Here is a 26,287-nt window from a genome sequence, read left to right as displayed (position 1 = left end):
AGTAGTCTGTATTGAAGAAAAAATATCAGTCCACAGAAATAATCACTTCATGAATTTGATAAACTGGTGAATAGAAAAGCTGGGTAGAACATTATAAAGAAAGATTATTTTTATTGTTTTGCTACAGATTTTATACACATTATGTTAAAATTTAGTCTTTTTTAATTTGACTTGACTAATTCTTTTATTATCATGCTTATTTTCATGCCCTTTTTATTTCAAAGTTAATGCATCCAGAGATCTGTTTTTAAGTGATTGGCTTTATTTTATAGTATTCTCTCTGTTGTTGTTGTTCAGTCGCTAAGTCATGTCTGACTTCTTTGCGACCCCAAGGACTGCAGCACGCTAGGCCTCCTTGTCCTTCACCATCTCCTGGAGTTTGCTCAAACTCATACCCATTGAGTCTATTTTAAAATCTCTATTTAGAAATATTATCTCTATTTAGAAATTGTCATAAGATCCTATACACTTTGAATGAATAATCTCAAAAAGGATGGTGTACATGTGAACCACTTACTTTCCACTGTCCCTTGAAATATCCACAGGACTTTTCTCTCTAGTTCTTCCTAAAGAAGCAGGATTCTTCCGATCTGCTGGTTCACGGCTGAAAGGAGATTTACACCATAAATCAAGAACTTAAAAAACAAATCCAACTGCATTAGGTATAATGATGAAGATAGATGGCTTACATATATTTAACACACAACAGCTCTATAGAAAGCAAAAATATTTCAAATGAAGATAGGCCTCTCCAGTGGTAACACTAAAAATGTCTAAGTATGGGCATTGCCTGATGATTCGAGAAGGTAGTGATGAGTCTGAGGAAGGGACCTGGAGGCACCTGTTGTCCCTGCTGTAAATCTAGATGCTGGACCCTGAGAGTGCGGCGGCGCCACAATGCCTGAGAGTCCCCTGCGGGAAGGTCTTTTAAAAGTCAGCATTAAAATTTACCAGCATATGTATTGGCTATATCAGACCATATCATCTGAATATCAACCTTTGATTTAAATTCAAATGGGGAGACATATGTAGATAAGGAAAGGGATATTTTGAGACTTTCAAGATGTTTCAAATCAAGTTATTTTAATAAAGATACATTTTTGATAAAGTGAATTCAAATATTACTTGCATGACTGCTTTATTAATCCCATAAGATACTTTTCTGATAGCGTAGTTACACACCACATTCATTCGAAAATAGCTGTTTCGGTTTCAATTCTCTACGTTTGAATTCACTTTCAAAATCTGGGAGGCATATCATGTTTATGTGCAACACCTCTGAAACCCTGAATGAAGGTTTTTTTACTTCTGTCCAAATGCATTTTAGTTGCCTAATTCAAGTCTAGTGTGCTGACTTGGAAATACAATTTTTTGCACTTGATTTTATACATATGCCATTTTTACATATCATATTGGAGAATAATCATATGTAATGTTTGATTTGTCATAATTAAATTCCATTTGATTAGAGAATTAAAGTGTGGCTATAAACCTAATTAGAGAGGTACGAATAATAAACTCAACCTGATTCAGACTTCAAACTTCAAACTTATGAGAGCTGGTTCCCAGAAGGCTCTTATTACTGCACCAGCGTGATTGTTAAGTTAAACCATTTATTTTTATCTACAGTTGTGCAGCCAACATGTTCTTGTTTATCCCCAGCTTCTACCACCTCTCCATACTCTAAAGCATTGTCATTTTACATTGGCTCATTCTTTAGAAAAATAAACAAATTTTGCCCTCCTCTTAATAGACACAGATCTAGACACAAATGTAAAAGGGGCCAGAAAACACAACATATAAACTATTTAAAATAAAAATTTCCTTATTATATCACATTATAACATTTGTGCTTTCCATTTGTTTTCTCATGGGCTAAGTTTAACATAGCCAGTGTTTTTTGAGCCTGTATAAACTGTGTGCCAGGACTCTTCCTAAGTGCTTTGGGGACAACAATAAAAGGTGGCGAGCTGACAACGAACAAAATTATGGAGGCTTATAGAGGAAAGTGTTCTTAGAGGAGGTCAGTAAGGAAAATGAAGTTCAAAATTATTTGCCAAGCTTTCCATTAGAAAAGCTAATTAGTTACTTCCTGCTAATCTGGCATGGAAGATGAAATATATTCAACTGTCAGGAGTGTACAATACAAAGAGTGTTTTATAATAAAGACATTATTAGCACAGATACGGAGGTAGGATATATTCTCAAGGAGAGAAGAGAGGTTTAATGAATAGTTGCTTTTCTAAGCAGATCTTGAAGATTGAGGACTGTGGCCAAGTAGTATATCAGGGAGATTTCCACCTAGAGAAATCAGAGTAGAGAACAGTCTCCCAAGGCCATGGATTTGAGTTGGCTGGAATAGAGGATTAGACTAAAGGAATAATAGTCAATACAGTTGGAAGAGCAAAATTGCATTTACATCTTGATTTCTGAGTGCAGGTAATGCCATCCAAGGGATTTCACATTTCATTCTCAGGATTTCAAGATCTCAGCAAAGTTTGGCTGAAAAATTGTTCTTAAAGTAGAATCCTTGGACAGCACTGTATTACCTAAACTGAACAAAACTGCAATAAATAGAGGAAATCAGAACAGTACAGAAACAAGATATTAAAAAGAACAACTAGTGGATTGTTAGATACCTAGAAATATCTGTCTTACTCTCTGTTTATTTTCTACCATTTTTTATTATTTCAAGATTATGGTTGGGTAACTAGTCAAGATACTGAGTGTTACATGCTAAGCACCATTCTGGAAGCTTTCCATGTGTTTATTCCTTTAGTCGTCTTAGCAACTCTATGATTACTACTAACAATACTTTTTATGGTTGTTCTTGTTGTTGTCATAAATTCCATTGTACATATGAAGAAACTGCAAAGAGTTTTGGTGGCTCCTCTAGGATTACACAATAAGGAATGAAATATCCAGGTCTGAACTCAAGCTGATTAACCCTAGAATCAGCCATCAGTCCTCACTGATGTGAATACAACCCTTTAATATTCAATATAGTATGTTTCACTGAAATAAGTTGATGCTTAATCACAAAATCCCATGCTTTAGTGTTTTCTCAGCTGTAAAAATATGTATTATAGTAACTTCTCTCCATCCTATTGCTCTTGAGGACCAAACGACAATGCATTGGAAGATACTTTTTATACCCTATAATACATTATAAATAAATCATTTTTCCTAAATTATGTGTAAACTTCATTTCCTAGTCAGCATGGAACAAATGCATCATCTACATGGAGCAGTTATGAAAAAAATAACTCCCGGCCTCCTCTTGTCCACAGTGAAATGTATGACTTCTGGAACCCACCAATTTTTATTTCACCCAAATGAGATTTTCTCAAGTGCTTATATTATTGCATCATTTTACTGAACAACATTGTGCTCCAGAGCTTAACAAGTACAAACAGAAACACCAACACTTGACAGAAAATTCTGATTTTCAGTCCCAGACAATAGTTCAGTATACATTTGCATGATAGCTTGAGAGCAGGATAAGCAAGCATATAGCTAACTAGATAGGTAACTTCAGTCTCATAATCATTATTGTTGTTCAATCGCTAAGTCATGTCCAGCTCTTTGCAACTCCACGAACTGCAGCACACCAGGCTTCCCTGTCCTTCACCACCTCCCAGAGTTTGCTCAAACTCATGTCCATTGAGTCGGTGATGCCATCCAATTAACTCATCCTCTGTCACCCCCTTCTCCTCTTGCCTTCAATCTTTCCCAGCACCAGGGTCTTTTCCACTGAGTTGGCTTATTGCATCAGGTGGCCAAATTATGGTATAAAAATGTGGTATGATGCAATGAAAATAGCTTTTCAACAGAATGAATTCAAATTCAAATATTAGTTGCACTTTGTATTTTTCATGCGCCCTTATGTTGTTGGAATTCTCTGAGCTTCACTTTCTTTATCTGTAAAATACAAAGTCTGTACCTAATGAAGAAATTTGCTACAAAAATTAGAGATGACACCGTCTATAAATAAACTGTGAAATGGTGGTGCCAGTATGGGAGCTCTAGTTTTCACATGTGTGTCCAACCAGTTCGTCCCGCAGAGTGGGGAAAATGTCACCTCTGTGGCCCATGTTTATCCACCTGTGAACCAGGCATTGCTGACAAAGAAGGAGCTCTCCAGCACTGTGATCAACCTGGGATTTAGACAACTCAGGAGTAGATCTCACCTTTCATCAGTTTGAGAGGGCTTCTTAGGACAGGACCAAATGGAAGGACTGTAGGGGTGAGTAGCTGGGGGAAAAGGAGATCAGCCTTTACCTCTTAGCTATTAATTTGCCACCATCTGTCATAACTGAGGTTGGTACTGGAAAAGACATAGCACAGGTGTGCTACTAATGATGTATAATTGAGAATTGTTATTTCTAGAACATAAGGATTTAAATGTAGGTATCGGGAATGGGCAATTTGGGTATCCCTCAAAATAGCTGTTAAGTGCACAGTCAGTATGACTCTGTTTGAAGGAGCAGATGAGTACAAAAGTTACATTTAAATGAATCATCTCTTTACTTGGCACAGAAGCACTGTCCTGACCTGTCACTTGGCTTCTATTTATTAGCCCTTCCTTCTAGAAACTATGGTCCTTCCCTGGTGACTCAGATGTTAAAGAATCTGCCTGGAATATGGGAAACCCGGTTTTGATCCCTGGGTTGGGAAGATCCCCTGAAGAAGGGAATGGCTACCCACTCCAGAATTCTTGCGTGGACACCCATGAACAGAGGAGCCTGGTGGGCTACAGTCCATGGGGTCACAAAGAGTTGGACACGACTGAGCGATAACACTTTCACTTTTCTAAACACTGTAAAATTAAGCCAGATTCAAAGTAAGCCTGAGGGAGTACTACTTAATAGCTTTTAATAAAAGTCTCTCTAGATTTTTATATTCTTACATATGCTAACTCTATGAATAAAAGTATCTTTTTAAAAAACCACTCTTTGAAAGGCAGCTCTTCCTAGTAGATCATTATTGTTAAGGATGTATACTACTACAAAATGGTTTCATATAATACACTTGCCCAACTGTCTGAAAGGACATTTTTTATGTGTCAAAAGAAAAGATTAACAAACTCTTATTAATTGATAATATTAAAGAATTATGATTTTATAAATATTCATGCACTTGTGAGAACACACACCCTCTTTACCCCTTTTCTAAGGCCAAGTTTCTTCTCCCAATTTTGCTGAGATTTTTCTATGATATACAGATATTTTCTGACCCTATGTTGTCCTTCAGCCACCTGTAAGCAGGCATCATTTTTTGAAGGACTGTTCTTGTTGGTAAGGTGTTATATATCACCTTCAAATCGACTCTGCTCTGGATGAGTAGGGCTGACACGCTGCAAATGAACCATCTCCTTTGCCAGCTGATCCCTGCTCAGACCTCCTCACAGAGGTGACGAGAGGAAGATGGAGTGACAGATGAGGACCCAGAGGACATCTAGGTTTTCTTCTGTTTCTGTCGGCCTTCGAGGGATTGAATTCCGTCCGGCATTTACTTGGACTCAGTGCAGCCTCCAGCCTCCTTCAGCACCTGGGGACCAAGGCTCGCCGCTTCCTCAGAGACAGATGAACCAGCCTATGTGTCTCCCTCAAAGCACTCAGCCCTGCCTCTGAAGGACTCCTGGATTCTATATTCTGAAAACCTCGGTTCATTTCCGTGTTTCCTCAGTCCCAGAGCTGGCCAGGCTTTGTGTGGCTTAATACCTGTGACCCCCCATCCCCTTTTCATTTTTCTTGTCTTCCAACCTGTGTAACAGAATTTCCTTGAGCAGTCTCTCTGTTGATGTATCTACTGTGTTTTCTGTTTTCCTGACCCAAAGATGTTGATGGATTTTAACTGAAATGTTTTCCCTTGCTAAGGGCATTTTCAAAATCCCTCCCTGAGATTGTTTTGCTTAACTTATGGCAACGTTGCCTAATTAAATTTCACACAAGAATGAAGTATTTGACTCAATTGTTTCTGAGCTATTAGTTCTTTAGTCATGAGACATTAAATTAAATATGAGAGCAGTGCATATGTTTCTGATGAGCAGGTGTTCCCTTTTGTGTTGTTGTTTTGTTGTTTGGTGCCTCAGGCATGTCTGGCTCTTTGCCACCCCATGGACTGTAGCCCACTAGGCTCCTCTGTCCATGGGATTCTCCAGGCAAGAATACTGGATGGGTTCCCATTTCCTTCTCCAGGGGATCTTCCCAACCCAGGGATTGAACTGATGTCTCCTGTATTGCAGGTGGATTCTTTACCACTGAGCCACCAGAGAAGCCCTCCCTTTCATGGGTATCTCTCACTTCTCATGGGGATTTAAAAAGGAGACTATCATCTATATTAAAATGGCATTGAAATGAAAAAGCATCACATGTTCTCTTTCTGATTTATATTCCTGACCTAAACAGCTCTGGGGCTTCCCAGGTGGTGCTAGTGGTCAAGAATCTGCCTGCCAATGCAGGAGATACAGGTTTGATTCCTGGGTCAGGAAGATCCCCTGGAGGAGGAAATGGCAACCCGCTCCAGTATTCTTCCCTGGTTAATCCCATGGACAAATAAGCCTGGTGGACTGCAGTCCATGGGGTCGCAAAAGACTTGGACATGACTGAAGTGACGGAGCATGCACGCAAACAGCTCTCGTCAACTCTCCTTAATTCATTCATGTGGACCAGAATCAATTCTTATGGATCTCTAAATTTTTCCTTTATTCTCAGGGAATAAACTCCCTTTTTAAAAATGGTTGGTCAGTGCCTTCAGGAGAGCATGGAGATTCTACCCGGGTCTATTAGACATTTTAGAGCATTTCCTAGGAGGGTTAATAACTTAAATTCTAACTAATCAGCCATGGATGGAGAAGGCAGTGGCACCCCACTCCAGCACTCTTGCCTGGAAAATCCCATGGATGGAGGAGCCTGGTAGGCTGTAGTCCATGGGGTCGCTAAGAGTCGGACATGACTGAGAGACTTCCCTTTCACTTTTCACTTTCATGCATTGGAGAAGGAAATGGCAACCCACTCCAGTGTTCTTGCCTGGAGAATCCCAAGAACAGGGGAGCCTGGTGGGCTTCCATCTCTGGGGTCGCAGAGTCGGACACGACTGAAGCAACTTAGCAGCAGCAGCAGCAATCAGCCATGGAACATAGAAAGTTAAAATTTTATAACTTCAATTTTCCCAAGGAATGACTTCAAATCTAATCACCCAGTGATAAGAATTTTAATCTTTCTAAAGTCAACCACCATCAAACTTTTATCTCAAGGGAACAGGGAGACAACGAAATGTGACTGATAGATGCACTGAGTAATTTGACTCAGTCTGGGGTCTATTCAATTGTGATTCCCTGCACTTTGTGATTACACAGAGGGGAATATCCATTTTCCTGGCTTAATTGGATGAAACTATAGATTGTTATGATAAATTCATTTCACACAAAAAATATTCTTGATAGTACTTAAATTTGAATTTTCACCAGAACACCCACCTGTATTTATTCCTGTTTTCCTAGTAAGTTTAGCCCACTTAGCCATTTCTGAAGGCACAGAAAGGAGTTTTATCTCAAAAGGGTGATGACTCCCTAAACAATAGCTCTGCATTAAAGTATTTGGTCAGAGACCATGATTGAAGGTTCAACTTTTGTGAATCACTGTTCTAAACATTTTACAGGTATTTCCCAGTCAATCCTCATAACAACCTTAGAAGGTAGTTATTGTTAGCTTTATTTTACAGACTTGAAAATGCAGTTCAAAGAAGTTCCATAACATACCCAACCTCTTGTAACCAATACATTGTATGGCCTGGACTTAATTTTGGAAGTCTAGGTATTGAATCTATCGGAGAAGGCAATGGCACCCCACTCTAGTACTCTTGCCTGGAAAATCCCATGGATGGAGGAGCCTGGAAGGCTGCAGTCCATAGGGTCACTGAGTGTCGGACACGACTGTGCAACTTCACTTTCACTTTTCACTTTCATGCATATGAAATGGCAACCCACTCCAGTGTTCTTGCCTGGAGAGTCCCAGGGATGACGGAGCCTGGTGGGCTGCCATCTATGGGATCACACAGAGTCGGACATGACTGAAGTGACTTAGCAGCAGCAGCAGCAGCAGGTATAGAATCTATAGTCTTAACCATGCACGATTTTGCTGCTTTTTGATAACCCACTTGATTTTTTTTAAAAATGAGGAAGAAAATGTTAGCCACTAACTTAAAACCACTCTTTCTGATCTAATGAGCGCCAATAGAGACAAGGAACAAAAGACAGAAATAACAGTCAATTCTCCTTGAAAGAATGCTTTATGAATTCCTGATGGGAATCACTGGAGTAAGATAGTAGAGAATCTTCATCTGTGGATTCATCGTAGCATGATGCAGTGGGCTGTCTAAACTGCTTGTGATAAATTAAAGTACAATTCATGGATTTATGGCACAAAATCTGCTAAAAACTGTCCAAATCACTATGCAACTATCTAAGTAATAAATGACAATATTTCATCACTGAAATATCTCTCTCAGTAAGGGAAGTCACACACAATCCACTTAGAGGGACCCTACGCTGAAATTGTGTCTGGTGGTCCCACGGCAGCAATAAAGGACTGGGAGTGTTGAGTTTGCACCACTGTACTTCACATGCTTCACCTTAGATTCATGATGACCTGTATCCTTTGACATATTGGTGAATTTTGATCCTGTGTAACATGTGATTCTTGTGTGTCTTAATTGAGAGTCTGACTCTTCTTTCTATATCCATGAATTTCCTACAGTTAGACATTTGGCATTCCAAGAAGTTCAATGCCACAAATGTATGCTCCTTTGGCTTGTCTTGGTAGTTATCAGGCCATTGCCAATTTATTCAACAAATGTAACACAAACAGTAGCAATTCATCAATAAATATTTATTGCAAGCAATTGGTGAAGAACCTGCCTGCCTATGCAGGAAACTAGGGTTCGATCCCTGTGTCAGGAAGATCCCCTGGAGAAGGAAATGGCAACCCACTCCAGTATTCTTGCCTGGAAAATCCCATGAACAGAGGAGCCTGGTTGGCTACAGTCCATAGGGTCGCAAAGAGTCAGACTCGACTGAGCCACCAAACAGCAAAGGTACATGGACTGTTTTAGTCATACAACAGATGAAAATATTCCCTTTTGTGTCATGCAAACTAGTTAAAGGAAATATACAAAAGAGAACAAACAACAGCAATAACAATCACATGTCATCTTATGAATGTGTCTTGACCAAAAAATTAGGCATACTAGAGGAATAGAAAGAGCTGAGATGCAGAATTGTTACTTTATGAGGAAAAGATAAGAGCACGTCTGATACTGTCATGCTTGACCAAAGTCTTAGTCAAGTAAAATAGGGAGATGTGAATATCTGCAGGAAGAGATTTCCTGGAATTTGGAATGAGAAGACGGTGTGAGAGGGATGGGGCGGGAGTGAGCATCAAGAGATAAAGGGTGGAGCAGCTGGGGATGGCATCAGATAAGAATGATCAAGCCATGCTTTAAAAATCAGATTTTATTTTGACTTAACTGTGAAGCCATTGCAGGGTTTTAGCAGAGCAGTGGCTGAATGTGGCTCAGGTATACCCGGTTCTTTCTGTTGCTGTCCAGAGAAGAGCCCATGCAAGAGCAAGGACCGAGGTCCCCGAGAACCACTGGGAACCACTGGGGCATCAACAGTGCAGGCAAGAGAGGACAGACATGCCTGACATGGGGCCACCAGGAAAATCAAAACCGCCTGGGCTAGTCAAGGCATGGGAGACACATCTAGGAAGTAAGGGCTTTTAAGTAAGTTTTGGGAAAGCCTGAAGGAGCAGGGTTCAGAGATGTTGCACCAAAGGTCTCAGCTGGAAGCACCAAAGGAGCTCTGATGCCTACACGATTCTGCTGTTCTCAAGATTCTCTGGCCAAGCCCACACAACTGTTGGAGTCCACATAGCGGACGGAGTGAGGTGGCGAGCTCTCGAGAACATGCCTGCACGTCGGGGAGCCAAGTGCATGCCCACAGCCTCCAGCCGTGTGTGCCTTGCCCTGGAGGAGTCTCTTCCAGGCCGCAGATCTTGCATGAGCATGGATCACTGACAAAGCCTCTCCTTAATTTATACTTTCTAAATTATTCAGACAGGAATTATTCCCTGCTTGTCATCTTGTCTTGGTGTCATCATCTTTTCCTGTGTCATTCAGTATTCAGGGAGTTGGTAGAGAGGGAAGATCAATATTTGGTCTCTGGGAGGAGAAGTCGATGCCCAGCGTATTTTGTTAAATAAATAATTAAAATGCTTATGTTTGTATCTTTTCTTCCCACCAGGGTGCCAGTTTTTTGAGGGAAAGAAGAAATCCTTTTCGTTTTTTTGTAAACCCAGAAGATATGCTGGACGCACAATAAACACTTTCTGGTTGAGTGAAAAACTTTTCCATAATAAGAGGAATAATCATAGGGCAAGCTAACGTCAGTAGGTGTATATTAGGGTGATCTATGCTGAGAGAAAGTATCTACATGAAAGTAGATTCTATTTTTTAAAGACTTTTCTGCTATGTACTACTTTTAAAGTCTGTATTGAATTTGCTACAATGTCATTTCTGTTTTATGTTTTGGGTTTTTTGGCCACAAGGCTTGTGGGATCTTACCTCCTCAACCAGGGATCGAACCTGCACCCCTTGCCCTGGAAGGCCAGATCTTAACCACCAGGGAAGTCCCTCTGATTTGAATTTGAGTGAGTGTGTGAAGAACGTATTGGGCCAAAAGAGCATAGTGTGAAGAGCAGAAAAATACATAAGTAAAATTTTTCAAAAAAATGTGTGCTGGGCATAAGCCAGGCTTAGCAGAACTGCAAACATTTTACAGGTTTTTTTTTTTTTTCTATTAGCTTTTTTTTTAATCACAAAAATCTCAACTATTCATGATGGACTTGATTAAAAAAAAAAAAGATTAGAGATTTACATTCTCCTCAAGGTTTACCAAGAATGATTACTTTGATATGCTTATATATTTTTTTCAGATACCATTCCATTTCTTGCTGCAATTCTTTGTAAATTGACAGCTTAATCCTGTCAAGTTCTGAAAGGATATATCTAAAGACTATCCAAGAAATTATTTTGGAAATTGTACTTGTCAAAAAGCAAAAATGCAATCACACACCAAAAAAAAAAAAAAAAACCATTGTATAATCAGACTCAATTCATTGCTTTCCCTAGAGTATTCTCGATTTACCTGATGGTCATGCACAAGTCAGATTATGGCAGAAGCTGGAGCTTGGTCGCAGCAAAGACAAACAATTTATGCATCTATTAGGAGGGTTCAGTTTCTCAACAATAGATATGAGTTTTCTCATTTCATCGTGAACATTTGTACTGAAAATGACAAGTTACTGTGAAATCATTTAAGGTTAATTATTAAGTGATTCTTGAACATACATTATTTTGTTTAATTGTATCCTGCCTGTAATTCTGAAGGAAGATATTATTATGTTCTCCATTTTACAGGTGAGTAAGATGAGTCTTAAAGATGTCAACTGATTTATCCAGTTCACAGAGCCAATAAATACAGGGACTCCCAGAGATTAATCTAGGTTTCTCATTGACGAACGTATTCTAAATGATGACTGCATTTATCAGGCTCCTGAGATGTGCTGGTGTTTGATATGCACTATCTAATTCAATCCTCAGAACCTCATTATAAGATGGGTATAAGTAGCCCCATGGTTTTCCTTGGGGAATTGATGCTCAGTGACATTACATGACTAACACCAAAGAAAGGATTTAAAACAATTTGGCTGGTTAGAAAGAAAAACAAAACAAAAAATAACAATATGCATGCATCTTCATCTCCATGAAAACTAATTTTCCCATCAATGGTGAGTTGTTTGTTTGATTTCTCTTTACAGGAATTCAGCTGGATTGTCTTTTTCACGAAGCACCACCAACACTGTGTAGTAGGATGGGAAACGAGGTTCAAGGTATTCCCTCCGTCTCTGACTCAGGGGTAGTGTTGGTGATAGGAGGCCCTCACACAGCACTTGGAAGGGGGAACGGGGTGGACGTCGTTTTCAGGAAGTCTCGCGGGGGGCAGACGCAGCACCTTCGGGGCCACGTCTCCAAGCTTCCGGTTCCCCGCTCTGGTGACCAGAAATGGCGGCTCCAGCGGTTCCTGAGCTCTGTCTTCTCTGTCCCCTGTGCTTCGCTCATTAAGTCCTTACGGAACGTGTTCGCAGTTCTCAGCCCTACGTGACCCTTCTCCTCTTACATCCGTGGAATCCCCAGTTCCCGTATTAAACTCCTTATTCTTATGATGTGTGTGACGGAGTGTTAGTCACTCAGTCGTGTCCGACTCTGCGACCCCATGGACTGTAGCCCGCCAGGCTCCTCTGTCCATGGGGTTCTCCAGGCAAGAATACTGGAGGGGGTGCCATTCTCTTCTCCAGGGGATCTTCCTGACCCAGGGATCGAACCCAGGTCTCCTGCATTGCAGGCAGATTCTTTATTGTCTGAGCCTTATAATACCATGGAAATTCTACTTTCCTGACCTGACCTAGACTAATTACAGGTGGAAGATTTGTCCTACGGCTTAATCCAAATGGTGGTATTGCCAATAGTAGGGGTGCAGTGATTCTTTTCTGAAAGGAAAAAAATGGTCATTGGGAAGAACACACTTGAAATTTTAAAAATTTTATATATATATATATATATATATATTTCACTGAGCATCTGTGCTAAGTCGCTTCAGCCATGTCCAATTCTGTGCAACCCTATGGGCTTTAGCCCATCAGGCTCTTCTGTCCATGAGATTCTCCAGGCAAGAATGCTGGAGTGGGTTGGGGTTGCCATGCCCTCCTCCAGGGGATCTTCCTGATCCAGGGATTGAACCTGTGTCTCTTACCTCTCCTACATTTTCAGGTAGGTTCTTTACCACTAGCGCCACCAGGTAAACCCCATATATTCCAACCAGTGTGCTTAATTCAACCCAGTTAACTGTGGGGGAACAAAGTAGAAAGCATCATAGAAATAGTCAGCATATACAAAGAAGCCTGTGTATCTAAAATGGACAATTTCTCTAATTGCTTTTTGTGATCAGCTACTGGTTCAAACCACCTGACCTGCCCCTTGAGAAATCTGTATGCAGGTCAGGAAGCAACAGTTAGAACTGGACATGGAACAACAGACTGCTTCCAAATAGAAAAAGGAGTACGTCAAGGCTGTATATTGTCACCCTGCTTTTTTAACTTATATGCAGAGTACATCATGAGAAACGCTGGGCTGGAAGAAGCACAAGCTGGAATCAAGATTGCCAGGAGAAATATCAATAACCTCAGATATGCAGATGACACCACCTTTATGGCAGAAAGTGAAGAGGAACTAAAAAGCCTCTTGATGAAAGTGAAAGTGGAGAGTGAAAAAGTTGGCTCAAAGCTCAACATTCAGAAAACGAAGATCATGGCATCCGGTCCCATCACTTCATGGGAAATAGATGGAGAAACAGTGGAAACAGTGTCAGACTTTATTTTGGGGGGGCTCCAGAATCACTGCAGATGGTGACTGCAGCCATGAAATTAAAAGACGCTTACTCCTTGGAAGGAAAGTTATGACCAGCCTAGACTGCATATTCAAAAGCAGAGACATTACTTTACCAACAAAGGTCCGTCTAGTCAAGGCTATGGTTTTTCCTGTGGTCATGTATGGATGTGAGAGTTGGACTTTGAAGAAGGCCGAGCGCCGAAGAATTGATGCTTTTGAACTGTGGTGTTGGAGAAGACTCTTGAGAGTCCCTTGGACTGCAAGGAGATCCAACCAGTCCATTCTGAAGGAGATCAGCCCTGGGATTTCTTTGGAGGGAATGATGCTGAAGCTGAAATCCAGTACTTTGGCCACTTCATGCGAAGAGTTGACTCATTGGAAAAGACTCTGATGCTGGGAGGGATGGGGGGCAGGAAGAGAAGGGGACGACAGAGGATGAGATGGCTGGATGGCATCACTGACTCGATGGACGTGAGTCTGGGTGAACTCCGGGAGTTGGTGATGGACAGGGAGGCCTGGCGTGCTGCGATTCATGGGGTTGCAAAGAGTCAGACAGGACTGCGCGACTGAACTGAACTGAACTGGTTCTGGCTTTGGCAGGAGATTATTTTGGAAATTGCAAAAGGATTTTGCAAAAAGGATTTTGACCTCATAGAAATAGTAACAGTATTCTTATCGACATCTAGGAATGAGACTAAGGGTTTAAGTATGCTGACAAGATGTTGGCATATTGCATATTGACTATGTTTTTAAAGTTTATTCTCTAGAGAATGTATTTCATTTTTTATTATTAATATGGCTATCATTATTTTGGTCACCTGATGCAAACAGACTACTTATTGGAAAAGACCCTGATATTGGGAAAGAGTGAGGGTAGAAGAAGAGGGCATCAGGGAATGTGATGGCTGAATGGCATCACTGATGCCATGGACATGAACTTGGACAAACTCCGGGAGATGGTGACAGACAGGAGGGTCTGGAGTGGTGCAGTCCATGAGGTCGCAAAGAGTTGGACATGACTGGGCAACTGAACAACAATGGCTACCATTTATTTAGAATATGCAACATTTGAGCCCCCTGAGTTTATAAGAAATTTCATATATTTTTCAATAGGTAATGTAGTGCCATTAAATGAAAATAACGCTTCCAGGTAAGCATATCTTTAAAGAGCCTGGATTTTTTAAATCATAAATGGTAAAGATGAGGTCTTCCTATATACCAAGTGGCAGCATATTGAATTATACATGATGCAAAAATAAAAAAAAACCTTCTTTCGTGCAGAGTCTACAAACCTAAAACACACAAAATGATAGCACTGTCACGAATGCTGTCATGAAGATTCATGCAGAGGAAGGCCTTTGAAAACAAAACCTGCTGTTAAATGTTCAATGCAGTTACCATCAGGAGATTCAGGCCCATCTATCAGGACCCACTATTTTACAGGTGTTACTTATTCCTATTCTATCTGTGTCTCTGAGGAATAAAGTAATCTTTATCCATAATACTGCTGCAAATTTATTATTGAATGGAGTTACTATCAATGTATACACAAATATGTAATTTGACTCAATAATCAAACAGTTATATACCTTGCTGCTTACCTGTGACTGAAACAGACTATAGACAATGTTTTGAAGACGTAAGTGAATACTGATTTGTGTTCAAAATGCAACATAATTGAATATAGTATTTCCAAAGACAGCATGAAAAAGAACTGGGTCTATAATATGGTAAATATGGTGTTATGGAGAATCTATCTATGGCACATTTACAATTAAGAATATCCCTGAAGATGATAGCAAAAACACCTAGCTTCTGCCTCTTTTACTTGAAATGCTGAATCCTTTGCAATCATCACCATGACTGTGATGAATTAAATGAATGTCCAAGAGGAAACCTACATGGCAGTGTTTGCAACTTCTATAAGATCCACACTTCCTGTTTACCCTTGTTTTTTAACCTGGATTTTGGCTAAAACACTGTTACTGGTCTTTGGTCCTTGGTATCCACATTCCCTGTGTTTCTGTTGGGTGATGCTCACCCCGTGTCCCTCAATCCACTTCTCTACTGAGATAATGTTACTCCAATATGCCAACAATAAGTAAAGAAAACAGTCATCCCTGTAGACTGAAAATTCCGCTGAGGGCAAGCACTATTTATTGTGTGTTTTGTTACCTCTCTGTATACATATAGTATCTAACATTGCCTCAGGGACACAGCAGGCTATCAATGTATGTGTGTGTGTGTGTGTGTGTGTATGTTATATTATTCATCAAATGATAACAGAAAAATATAGATATATATAAAGAGTTGGGCCACAAAAATGGCTGAACATCAAAGAATTGATGCTTTCAAATTGTAGTGCTGGAGAAGACTCTTGAGAGTCCCTTGGACTGCAAGGAGATCAAACCAGCAAGTCCTAAAGGAAATCGATTCTGAATATTCATTGGAAGGACATGTGCTGAAGCTGAAACTCCAATACTTTGGTCACCTGATGCAAAGAGCTACCTCACTGAAAAAGACCCTGGTACTGCAAAATATTGAAGACAAAAGGGGAAGGGGATGGCAAAGGATGAGACGGTTAGATAACATCATCGACACAGTGGACGTGAATTTGAGCAAACTCTGGGAGATGGTGGAGGACAGAGGAGCCTGGTGGGCTGCAGTCTATGGGCTGGCAAAGAGTTGGACACGACTTTGTGACTGAACAACAAACAGTTTCATTGCTTTTCTCAGTAACTTTGGTTTCCTGAAATCTATCTTCTCTTAACATTTTTAATATCTCACCTACTTCTCACCAACTATCTTTGACATTGAAAGCTGGGGTTTTTTTCTCCACTTCTGGTCCTGGGATTTCAGTCAATTTTCATATCTTCCTACTGGCAACATATTCTCTCAACCTACGCTATTTGATATAAATCAAGAAGTGATTTTGCTTTTTCTTTTTAACTCTAGAGATCTGATAGGTCACTGTCATTTCTTCAGTCTTTTCCTGGATCCTTCTTCTTAAGAAAGGTATTTAGAAACATATGAGACCATAGTTACTGGCAGCAAGAAAATCAACTTTTCAATTCCATTCTTGAAGAAAAATCTTCTCTCGCCCACATTCTTTCAAAACGTTGCAGAATAAAGTGACTGTTTGTACTGTCTGCCAACCTGAAATAATTTGACAGATTGCTTCTAAAGTGAATCTGAACTTAAACAAAATATAAAACTTTAGTTAACAAATTGAAGTTATGCCATACTCATAGATTTCATAGTTTCATGACAATTTGACTCAGCTATACTGCTTCTCACATTCTTGGTTAAAAAGAAAGTGTTTATTAGTTTGACTTCTGAGTAGCAGCAACAAAAAATAAATATGATAAATATTTGAAGTATTATAGGGTATGTGCAATTATATAGGCACATATTATACATGCATAGTAAAGCTTATAAAATTATAGTGTATGTACAATTATATATACATATTATACACATATAATAAAGCAATAAAGTAATTTGATTGTGCTTATGTGAGTTTTACCATTTTTACATTTCAAAAAATATTTGCATGTTCACTTAATATTTTAATCATGGCTTCATACATTAAATTAATATTTGTAAAGTACATACTCTGTGCCAGATACCTATTTGTGACCTAGAAATTTAAATATGAACATCCATGTTCTCATGAAGATGATAAGTAAATAGATAATTGCAGTGCCATAGACTTAGCTATGTAGAGATATAAGGTATATTTATATTTGTATAATATGAATAGAGATTGAGTATCCCGAAAACAGGTAATTCCCTGAAAAAATCAGAAAGATATTTCCCACATCTCTGATATTGGTCTGGTTGTTATATCACCTTCTTACAAACTCACAGAGACAACCTTGTTCTCCAGCCAAGGCAGGGACCAAATGCAGTTTTTCTGGCCATGAAGCCTGGCCATGAAGCCACTCAAATAACTCTTAAGCTGGGCATCAAAGGAAAATTAGGAGTTTTCCAGCGGAGGTGGCTTGTCAAGGATTTTTCAAGAAGGAGGGCTGCTGCTGGTGGCTGAAAAATGAAAGTGTTTCAGATGCTGTGCCCAAGAGCAGTGACCAGTCAGTGAATAGAGGTCAGGTTGTCTATTTTCCACATTGCTTCTTACTCAGTTTAAAAAAAGTGATATTTGCTCAGTCATGTCCAACTCTTAGCGATCCATGGACTGTAGCCCGCCAGGCTCCTCTGTCCGTGAAAGAATGGACAGGTGTGGGTAGCTATTCCCTTCTCCAGGGGATCTTCCCAACCCAGGGATAGAACCCAGGTCTCCTGCTGTGATCCATGGACTGTAGCCCACCAGGCTCTTCTGTCCGTGGAAGAATGGACAGGTGTGGGTAGCCATTCCCTTCTCCAGGGGATCTTCCAGACCCAGGGATTGAACCCAGGTCTCCTGCACTGCAGGCAGATTTTTAACCATCTGAACTACTAGTTTACCTTCTTGTAAATCCCAGGTGGTGCAGTGTAAATAATCCACCTGCCAACGCAGGAGACCAGAGACACAGGTTCAATCCCTAGGTTGGGAAGATCTCCTGGAGAAGAGAATGGCTACCCACTCCAGAGTTCTTGCCTTGAGAATCCCGTGGACAGAGAAGCCTGGCAAGCTTCATTCCAAAAGGTCATGAAGAGTCAGACATGACTGAGCACTCATGCACACACAAATTAATATAACCAGTCGCCATTCACTCTTGCTGTTCAACGTTTGCTGAACTCCATGCCAGAACTCAAGAGAGATGGTGATGAACAAAAAGAGAGTGATTCTCCAACTGTGAAAGACTTTAGTCACTAGCAGAGGAGAAGAAACTCATTGAGTGTTCACATTAGCCACTGCAAGATCGTGGGGAGAACAGAATCAGATACTTGGAATCCAGTGTGAGAGAAATGCCCATGAGAGCAGAAAGCAGAAGTCTAGTTAGCCTGAGTCAGTCAAATATCTTGGCTTCTGAATCAGGAAATTACCTAAATTTCTGTCACTTTTGTCTGCAGAGTGGCTTTCTGGATCCATTTTTAAGTTGCCCATATGCTGTTCATGTTAAAGTTAAAGCTCATCTCTTGTTGTGATACCTTTTAGGGCTTTCTGATGTTTCTTTTGGCTTCCATAAGTTCAGACTGCTGTTGTTCGACTTTCAACAAAATAAGCTCTGCTTTAAGTATCTTTGACATTTCTCTGGTCTTTTCTCTTTCAGTCACCACATATATTACTTCTCATCCATCACCATTAGACATCCAGACACCTAAATTTTCTAATCTGACATCCTAGATAAACTCATCTTCCTTTTGATGAAGAAATTCTGTTCTGAGTGGCTTCCCTTGTGGCTCAACTGGTAAAAACTCCACCTGCAATGCGGAAGACTTGGGTTTGATCCCTGGGTTGGGAAGATCCCCTGGAAAAGGGAAAGTCTACCCACTCCAGTATTCTGGCCTAGAGAATTCATGGATCAGACACGACTGAGCAAGTTTCACTTTCACTGGTCTGAGTATTTCTATGGTGCCAAATTGGCATTTTGGAGAACCAGTCTGCATTACAATAACTTCTGTTTTCACCTGAGGGCTTCAGCATCATCTTATCTCTTTTCCTTCCAGATTGCCTCTTGGCAACCCTGTAAGAGATTCAGTGCCTTTCTTGCATTCCAGGACACACCTGACTTTCTCAGTGTGATGTGGTGGCCCCTCTATTCCCTCCTCCCATAGACTTGAATTCAGATACAATAGTCTGTTCTTGCAATGATGGATTTTCTTGGTTATTTCTCCTTATTGCATTTGAATTTGAGACAAGGGATTTCAGGGGTTTTACTGGTGGCTCAGGTGGTAAAGAGTCTGCATGCGGAAGACCTGGATTCGATTCAGTCCCTGGATCAGAAAGAGCCCTGGAGAAGGGAATGGCTACCTATTCCAGTATTCTTGCTTGGAGAATCCCATGAACAGAGGAGCCTGGTGGGCTACAGTCCAGTGGGTTGCAAAGAGTTGGACATGACTGAGCAACTAGCACCCATGGTCCTATTAACATTTTTGTCCTCTACGTGTGTGTGCTCAGTTGTGTCCGACTCTTTGCATCCCAGTGGACTGTAGCCCACTGGGCTCCTCTGTCCATGGAATTATCCAGGCAAGAATACTAGAGTGGGTCGCCATGCCCTCCTCCAGGGGATCTTCCTGACCCAGGGGTTGAGCCCATGTCTCCTTCATCTCCTGCATTGCAGGGGGATTCTTTACTGCTGAACCATTGGGGAAGCCCACACTTGTACTATAATCCAGCATAACATCTGATATAGAGAATGTCCAACAAGTGTCTATAGAATTTATGAGCAAATGATTACTTATTAAGAGGGAGAAAACTTGCTTCACTTTAGTCTTAAAAAACATTTTATTAAGTATTCTAGTCATGATTCCTTATGTTATTCTTCAAACATTACTCTGCCTTTATTAATAATTAGTGTGCATTATGTATGAATAGACTTTAAAAAGTCAATTAACCCACCTGAACTACACTACTGTGAGGGAGGGGGTGGTCAGGAGTCTTTGTTTTTCTGTCTTAAGAGTTAATTCCCCAGCAATGAGGTAGATGGTATGGGATTTTAATCCCTTTTGGAATTTGGGGTTTGAAGCTGTACCCTTCAGAAGGAATATCAGAGTGAATTTACATGAAAATGTTTCCCTAAATAACTAAATTGTTAACAAATATTAATTATAGTGACTATAGTAGTAGGTATATTCTCACTAACTTCTCAACCTTCTTTGAAAATGATGAGGATAGAAAATGATGGGGAAGCAATGTTGTGCCCTCTAAGTAAAGGAAACCATATCGAATGATCTACCTACCACACATGTGAGCTTTTTAAAAGACACATTGAGGAATGGATCATCAAGTTCTTGCCTTGTGGAGGGAGGAGAGAAGAGAGTACAAGCTGAAAGGTTTCAGAGTCATCCAGGGTGAACCACTGGCTCCATAGTTGACAAAAAGGACCAGAGAGGTTGAGTGACTTCCCTAAGGTCTCCCAATAGCTCTGAGAATACAGTCCTGCTCTTCTCTTTGCCAGTTGGGTGCTGCCAACATAACACCCACACCTTCTAGAAGGAGAACTATGTCAGAAGGAAGCAAGCTAGATCCCAACATATCTGAACGTAGACTCCAGTTTTCAAGACCATCTTCTATTCGATACTAACAAAATCTCAGAGGGGAAAATGCTGTCTCTTTAAACAAGGAAAATGACCTATTCGGTCCCTGTAGTCACCACGATATGGAATTCAGTGATTGCTTGACACAGGCTGGGGAAGGGGGCCCTGGGGAGACCCCGCCGAAAATGGACCCTGCAGCCAGGCCGTTGTCCGTCCTAATTATCAGATGACGACACCGAGCCTTACGTGTTGCTATCGTCACAGCAGATGAAACACATCCTTTTGGCATGTGGAGGGTTTGGAGTCCGTTCATGAAACCAGATGGGTTCTAATTAATGCAGGAGCTGTACACAAGCCTACTTCTTTTTATTCCTAACTGGCAGCCTGAGACCCATTTGGGATTTACCTAATGAGTCTATTCCAGGAAACTACCATTTGCATTAATTAACTCTATGATAGGAATGGGGGTGCATTTAGAGGGCTGTTAAAATTGCAAGGAGAATGACAGATTCACAGTTCTATGACTCTTTTGGCTCTTGAAGAATTGGTTTTTAAGAGAAGAATGATGGCCCCAAACCATCTAGAGTTCCTCAGCCTTTGAAGTGTGGCCCGTTTCACCCAGTGATGTGCCCAGCTTCACGTCCACCTTCCTGGCCAGACATGGCCCCGTGAACAAGTCCAAGGTGGTGATGTGTCAATAGAAGTCTTTGCATGAAGATTCTGCAAATGGATTGTTTCTGACCCAAAAAAATAGAACTCAGGTGACCCATAACGTTTACCTTCTCTTCCCACTTGGATTCTATACATGGTGCATGAATTAAAGTAGTTATCTTGGTTTCATAAGGGCAAAGTGAAAGTGATAGTTGCTCAGTCGTGTCTGACTATTTGCGACCCTGTGGACTGTAGCCCGCCAGGCTCCTCTGTCCATGGCATTCTCCAGGCAAGAATACTGGAATGGGTAGCCATGCCCTTCTCCAAGGGATCTTCCTGACCTAGGGATCGAACCCAGGTCTCTCCTATTGCAGGCAGATTCTTTACTGTCTGAGCCACCAGGGAAGCCCCTTAATAAGGACAAAGTCCCTATGAAAAGAGTTCAGTTCAGTTCAGTCACTCAGTCATGTCCGACTCTTTGTGAGCCCATGAATCGCAGCACGCCAGGCCTCCCTGTCCATCACCAACTCCTGGAGTTCACGCAAACTCATGTCCATCGAGTCGGTGATGCCATCCAGCCATCTCATCCTCTGTCGTCCCCTTCTCCTCCTGCCCCCAGTCCCTCTCAGCATCAGGGTCTTTTAGCAGAGCAGAAAAGTGGACAGAGTTCAAGATGGGTGGCCTCCTGCATCCAGGCTCCTCTACGGGCTGGCACTGTGTCTAAAGACCAGATCCCTATTTGGCAAATTAGCTACTCATTCATACCCTGAACCCCATGGTGCCCAAGATCTCCCTAGAATATTCTTGTGAATTAAATAGAAAGAAGTCTTATATTTTATGGATCACTTTTCCTTGCATGTGATCATGAATTTGCACATTGTCATGAAAACACAGATGAAAAAATCAGCATCTCACCTTTCTCTTAGCACAGTATAATATAATATTGTGTATAACACAATACTATGTGCTCAGTCATGTTTGATTCTTTGTGATCCTCATGAACTATGGCCTGCCAGGCCCTTCTGTCCATGGGATTTTCCAGGCAAGAATATTGGAGTGGGTTACCATTTCCTTCTCCAGGGATCTTCCCAATCCAGGGATTGAACTTGCATCTCTTGCACCTCCTGCCTTGGCAGGCAGATTCTTTACCATTGAGCCACCTGGGAAGCCCATCCAAGATCAACTCACACAAAACAATTATGAGTAAGAAAGAATTTACTAAATAATCAAGTACATTTCAATTAAAGATCCCAGGAAGTGTTTCACATTGTTGAACCCCAATACACATTCACAAATTCATAGCAGCAGTTTTGTCTTTTGGGATCCCACAAAATGGAGATTTTCTTGAGAATGACCAGGCTCCTCTTTTCCCTGGGATCTTCTCTGCATCCCTCAGTTTTCACTTTGATGTTTCTATGTAACTATCTTTTCTTTGAAAGCCTGAAAGCAATTCCTGCTCTTTACCTCATGAGCAGTACTTTGACTTCTTTTTTGAAGTCTTTATCCCAACAGAAATCCTGGCTTTCTACTGAAACTATCTTAAAATATTACTTGTTTACATTTCTTAGAAAAAAATCTCATTCTTTTGCTAAGTAGAATATCAATATCTGTTGTGAAAACATAAGGATTGTTTCACAAGTAAAGGAGCAGTTTATGTATACACATTAGTATGGATTTATGTCTAGTTTTATATTTCTAAAAATGTCAATTTTTGTTGACCTTAGTAGTTACATTTCTACATTTCTACTTCCAGATGTAGTCTTTATAAATAGCTCCTAAAATATCTACAGAATCGCAGAAAACTGTGAAAAAGCAAGTGGGACCTCAGACCACGCTTACTTGCTCTTAGTCGTATAACTGTTGACGTCTCTGCATTTCTCTGACATTTTATGTGTTAAACACAAATAGTAACCCTGCAGTCATTATATAGCTTCCATCATAGCCTGCCTGAGACAACAAGGAAATGTTGTAAAAGGCTAGAGTTGATTTTCCTTCTTTTTTTCCTCTATGTTTTGGCTTCACTGCATGGCATGAGGGATCTTAGATCCCCAGAGATCGAACCCACGCCCCCTGCGGTGGAAGCAAAGTGTCCCAGCCACTGCACTAGCAGGGAAGTCCCATGGTTTTCTTTTGAGAAAGATGATGAATCTTAGTTTTTAGGTCAAATCCATATGTTTTTTAAACCCAAATGAGTTCTGAATCTTGATAATTGTGGTTTGCCTTAAAATTTCACCTCTCAGTATATATTCTATTGAGAATTAATTCAGGAGATGAGCTTGTTATCCCAGGTAACGATCATTTCGCCTTTCAGTAGCATTTTTCTATAAGATGATTATAGCTAAACTATAAAGCAAAAGGTAAGACAGACTCTCAAATAGACTCAAATAGAATTTTCTTATGTGGGAAACTCCTCAACTAATTCATGGCCACTAGCAACCTGACTAGAGCATGGCTTCCGGGTGACTCATTTTAAAACACGCCCCTCGCCTTATTTTTTGACAAGTGAAAATTATCTGCAGATAAAGTGAGAGAAGACTTCCCCAATGGCTCAGCAGTAAAAGAATCCACCTGCAAAACAGGAGACTCAGGAGACATGGGTTTGATACCTGGGTCAGGAAGATCCCCTGGAGAAGGGAATGCTTACCCACTCCAGTATTCTTGCCTAGAAAATTCTATGGATAGAGGAGCCTGGTTGGCTATAGTCCATGGGGTCACAAAGAATTAGACACAACTGAGTGACTAACACACACACACACACACACAGGTGTTTCTCATGACTTCTAATTTTTGCAAAAAAGGAAATGCCAAATTCATCCTGAAATTCTTATATTTTCTTCTAATTAGATAAGTTCCCTTTTTTCCTTTACTACCTGATTATTTTGGCTTGAAATACAGAATTACCTTTATTTGAAGGGTGTATATCTTTTAGGAAACCATTTTGAATTTAAAATAACCTTGCATAAATATTAATAACACATATTTCTGTGGTTATATCAATGTTCTCTCACTAGGCAGAATGTCTTTTTCTCATCCTGGTGAAAAATGCTGAAACAACATACAGAAAAATAATTGCTTAAAATGTTAAAGCCATTTACTATTTCATCACATTTTTTAAAAGCATATTTTATGGTTGAACATTAGATGGAAGCAAATAATTCAACATTGTGCAGATATAATCGACCACTTTTGGAACCAGGAATTCCTCTTGAAAGAAGTTTTACTAAAAATACTTTTAGTGTGTATAAAACTGACACCGTATATTTTTTACCATAAAAAATACACTGAATGATTTTATTGATCTTTTTAAAAAATTAAATGTGAGCCTTTTATAGATCTTAGAATTTAAAATAAGTTTGAAATTGAGTCTAATACATTTAATAAAATGTATTATATTTTACAGTATTAGATTTTATTTTATTGCAGTATAATTTACTATAAATCTAATAATTTCTAATTTATTATAAATCTAATAGTTTCTAATCTATTAAAATCTAATAACTTTATTAGATTTTAATGTATTTATTAAATATTAATAAAAACATATTACATTTAATAAATGTGATACTTATATGTACAAAATAATATAATTATTTAAATATTTTTCCAATAGCTATTATTTATTAACTGCTTACTATATGCCAGGAATTGTGCTTAACAATTTATAGGCATTATCTTCTCTAACACCCACAGCAACCCAATGAAATAAGTATTATTACTTTGCCCGTTTTAAAATAAGAGCCCCTAAACCTAGAAAGATGAAGAATCTTCCACAGGTTACTTGGCTGGGATTAGAGTCACAGCTGTTTATCTGTGAATAAACAGCTCAGATTCTTAACAATATGGCGCTCTCCGACAATACTCTGCCAGGGTTTTATTTCCTTATTTCTTTTGTCACAAAAGACTTTTATCTAAGTGCTTCTGGCTACTACTCTTCTTTATGATGTTAAAAATAGGTGCAGAAATTTATATGATAAGAGCATGACATTTGAAAATACTTCTCCTTGATTCCAATACTGTAATCCCAATAGAGGCACCTCATCGACTTTGTGTTCAAAATGACATGCTTTGTAGAAATGCCGCCGCAGCCTTTGTGAGGTGACGAGGCTGACCTTTCTGCTTTAAAACCAGGTGTGTCTGGTTGAATAGAAAAATCTCAGGAGAGGGGTCCTGGTAGTAACTCTCTTCCATGGACTTAGAAGCTGTGAAGCACTGTTGTGTGGAAGAAGCCATGTGGGTTTCATATTTATTCCAAGTAATGATTTGGGATTTTCCAGTCTAATAATACATCACAAAATTAGTGAGCCAAAAATTTAAACTAGGCTTTAAAATAACTTTCTCAGGAGACTTCTGCTTCATTACCAACTCCAGTTCTCCATCCTGAAAACGGAAATTATAACATAGACATACATAGGTATGTAATGTAGACATACCATAGTGGGAGGTTGTGAATGATTAACCATATGGTTTAGCTTATTGAAGTCGTAGATTATTACTGAGGATCCCTTTAGCCTCTGCTCCGCTCTGCCTGAGGGGCGGAGGGCATGAGCTAATGGGTCTGTTTGCTTCCATTCTAAGTACATGATCTTTACCGAATTTGAACACCTGCACTAGCCCATGCTTTCTGGTGGAAATCAAGCAGAATGAAACATAATACCCAGAGAAAATGGGCTAATTGGTTCAAAACAGACCATTTACTCTTGAATATCATTTGTGTGTATTTTGCCATCATTATTACTAGTTCCTAGTCAATCTTTCCCCAGATTCCTAACAATCTATCTTGGAATAAGCTGCCAGCTAACTGCAGCCATGAAATTAAAAGACGCTTACTCCTTGGAAGGAAAGGTATGACCAACCTAGATAGCATATTCAAAAGCAGAGACATTACTTTGCCAACAAAGGTTCGTCTAGTCAAGGCTATGGTTTTTCCTGTGGTCATGTATGGATGTGAGAGTTGAACTGTGAAGAAGGCTGAGTGCCAAAGAATTGA

At 40.0% G+C, this 26,287-nt stretch overlaps 1 protein-coding gene across 3 annotated transcripts in view; it reads left to right on the top strand.

Moving 5' to 3' along the window:
• The window catches only part of NETO1 (neuropilin and tolloid like 1), a 114,730-nt gene extending 102,456 nt beyond the window's left edge, over positions 1-12,274 (top strand). For 2 of the 3 annotated variants that reach the window (XM_044934453.2, XM_025273181.3), the window contains one exon: positions 11,883-12,274. In XM_044934453.2, coding sequence (XP_044790388.1) covers positions 11,883-11,931 — 49 coding nt within the window. In that variant the 3' untranslated portion in view covers positions 11,932-12,274. Of the gene's footprint in view, positions 1-5,383; positions 5,969-11,882 lie in introns of those variants that run through there. The other variant, XM_044934452.2, reaches the window with a different exon arrangement.
• Positions 12,275-26,287: the final 14,013 nt, after the last annotated feature.

This window comes from Bubalus bubalis, chromosome 22 (assembly GCF_019923935.1).
Source record: "Bubalus bubalis isolate 160015118507 breed Murrah chromosome 22, NDDB_SH_1, whole genome shotgun sequence".
Lineage (NCBI taxonomy): Eukaryota > Metazoa > Chordata > Mammalia > Artiodactyla > Bovidae > Bubalus > Bubalus bubalis.
The sequence above is the reverse complement of the archived record's forward strand: the minus strand, read 5'-3'. Positions and strand labels throughout refer to the sequence as shown.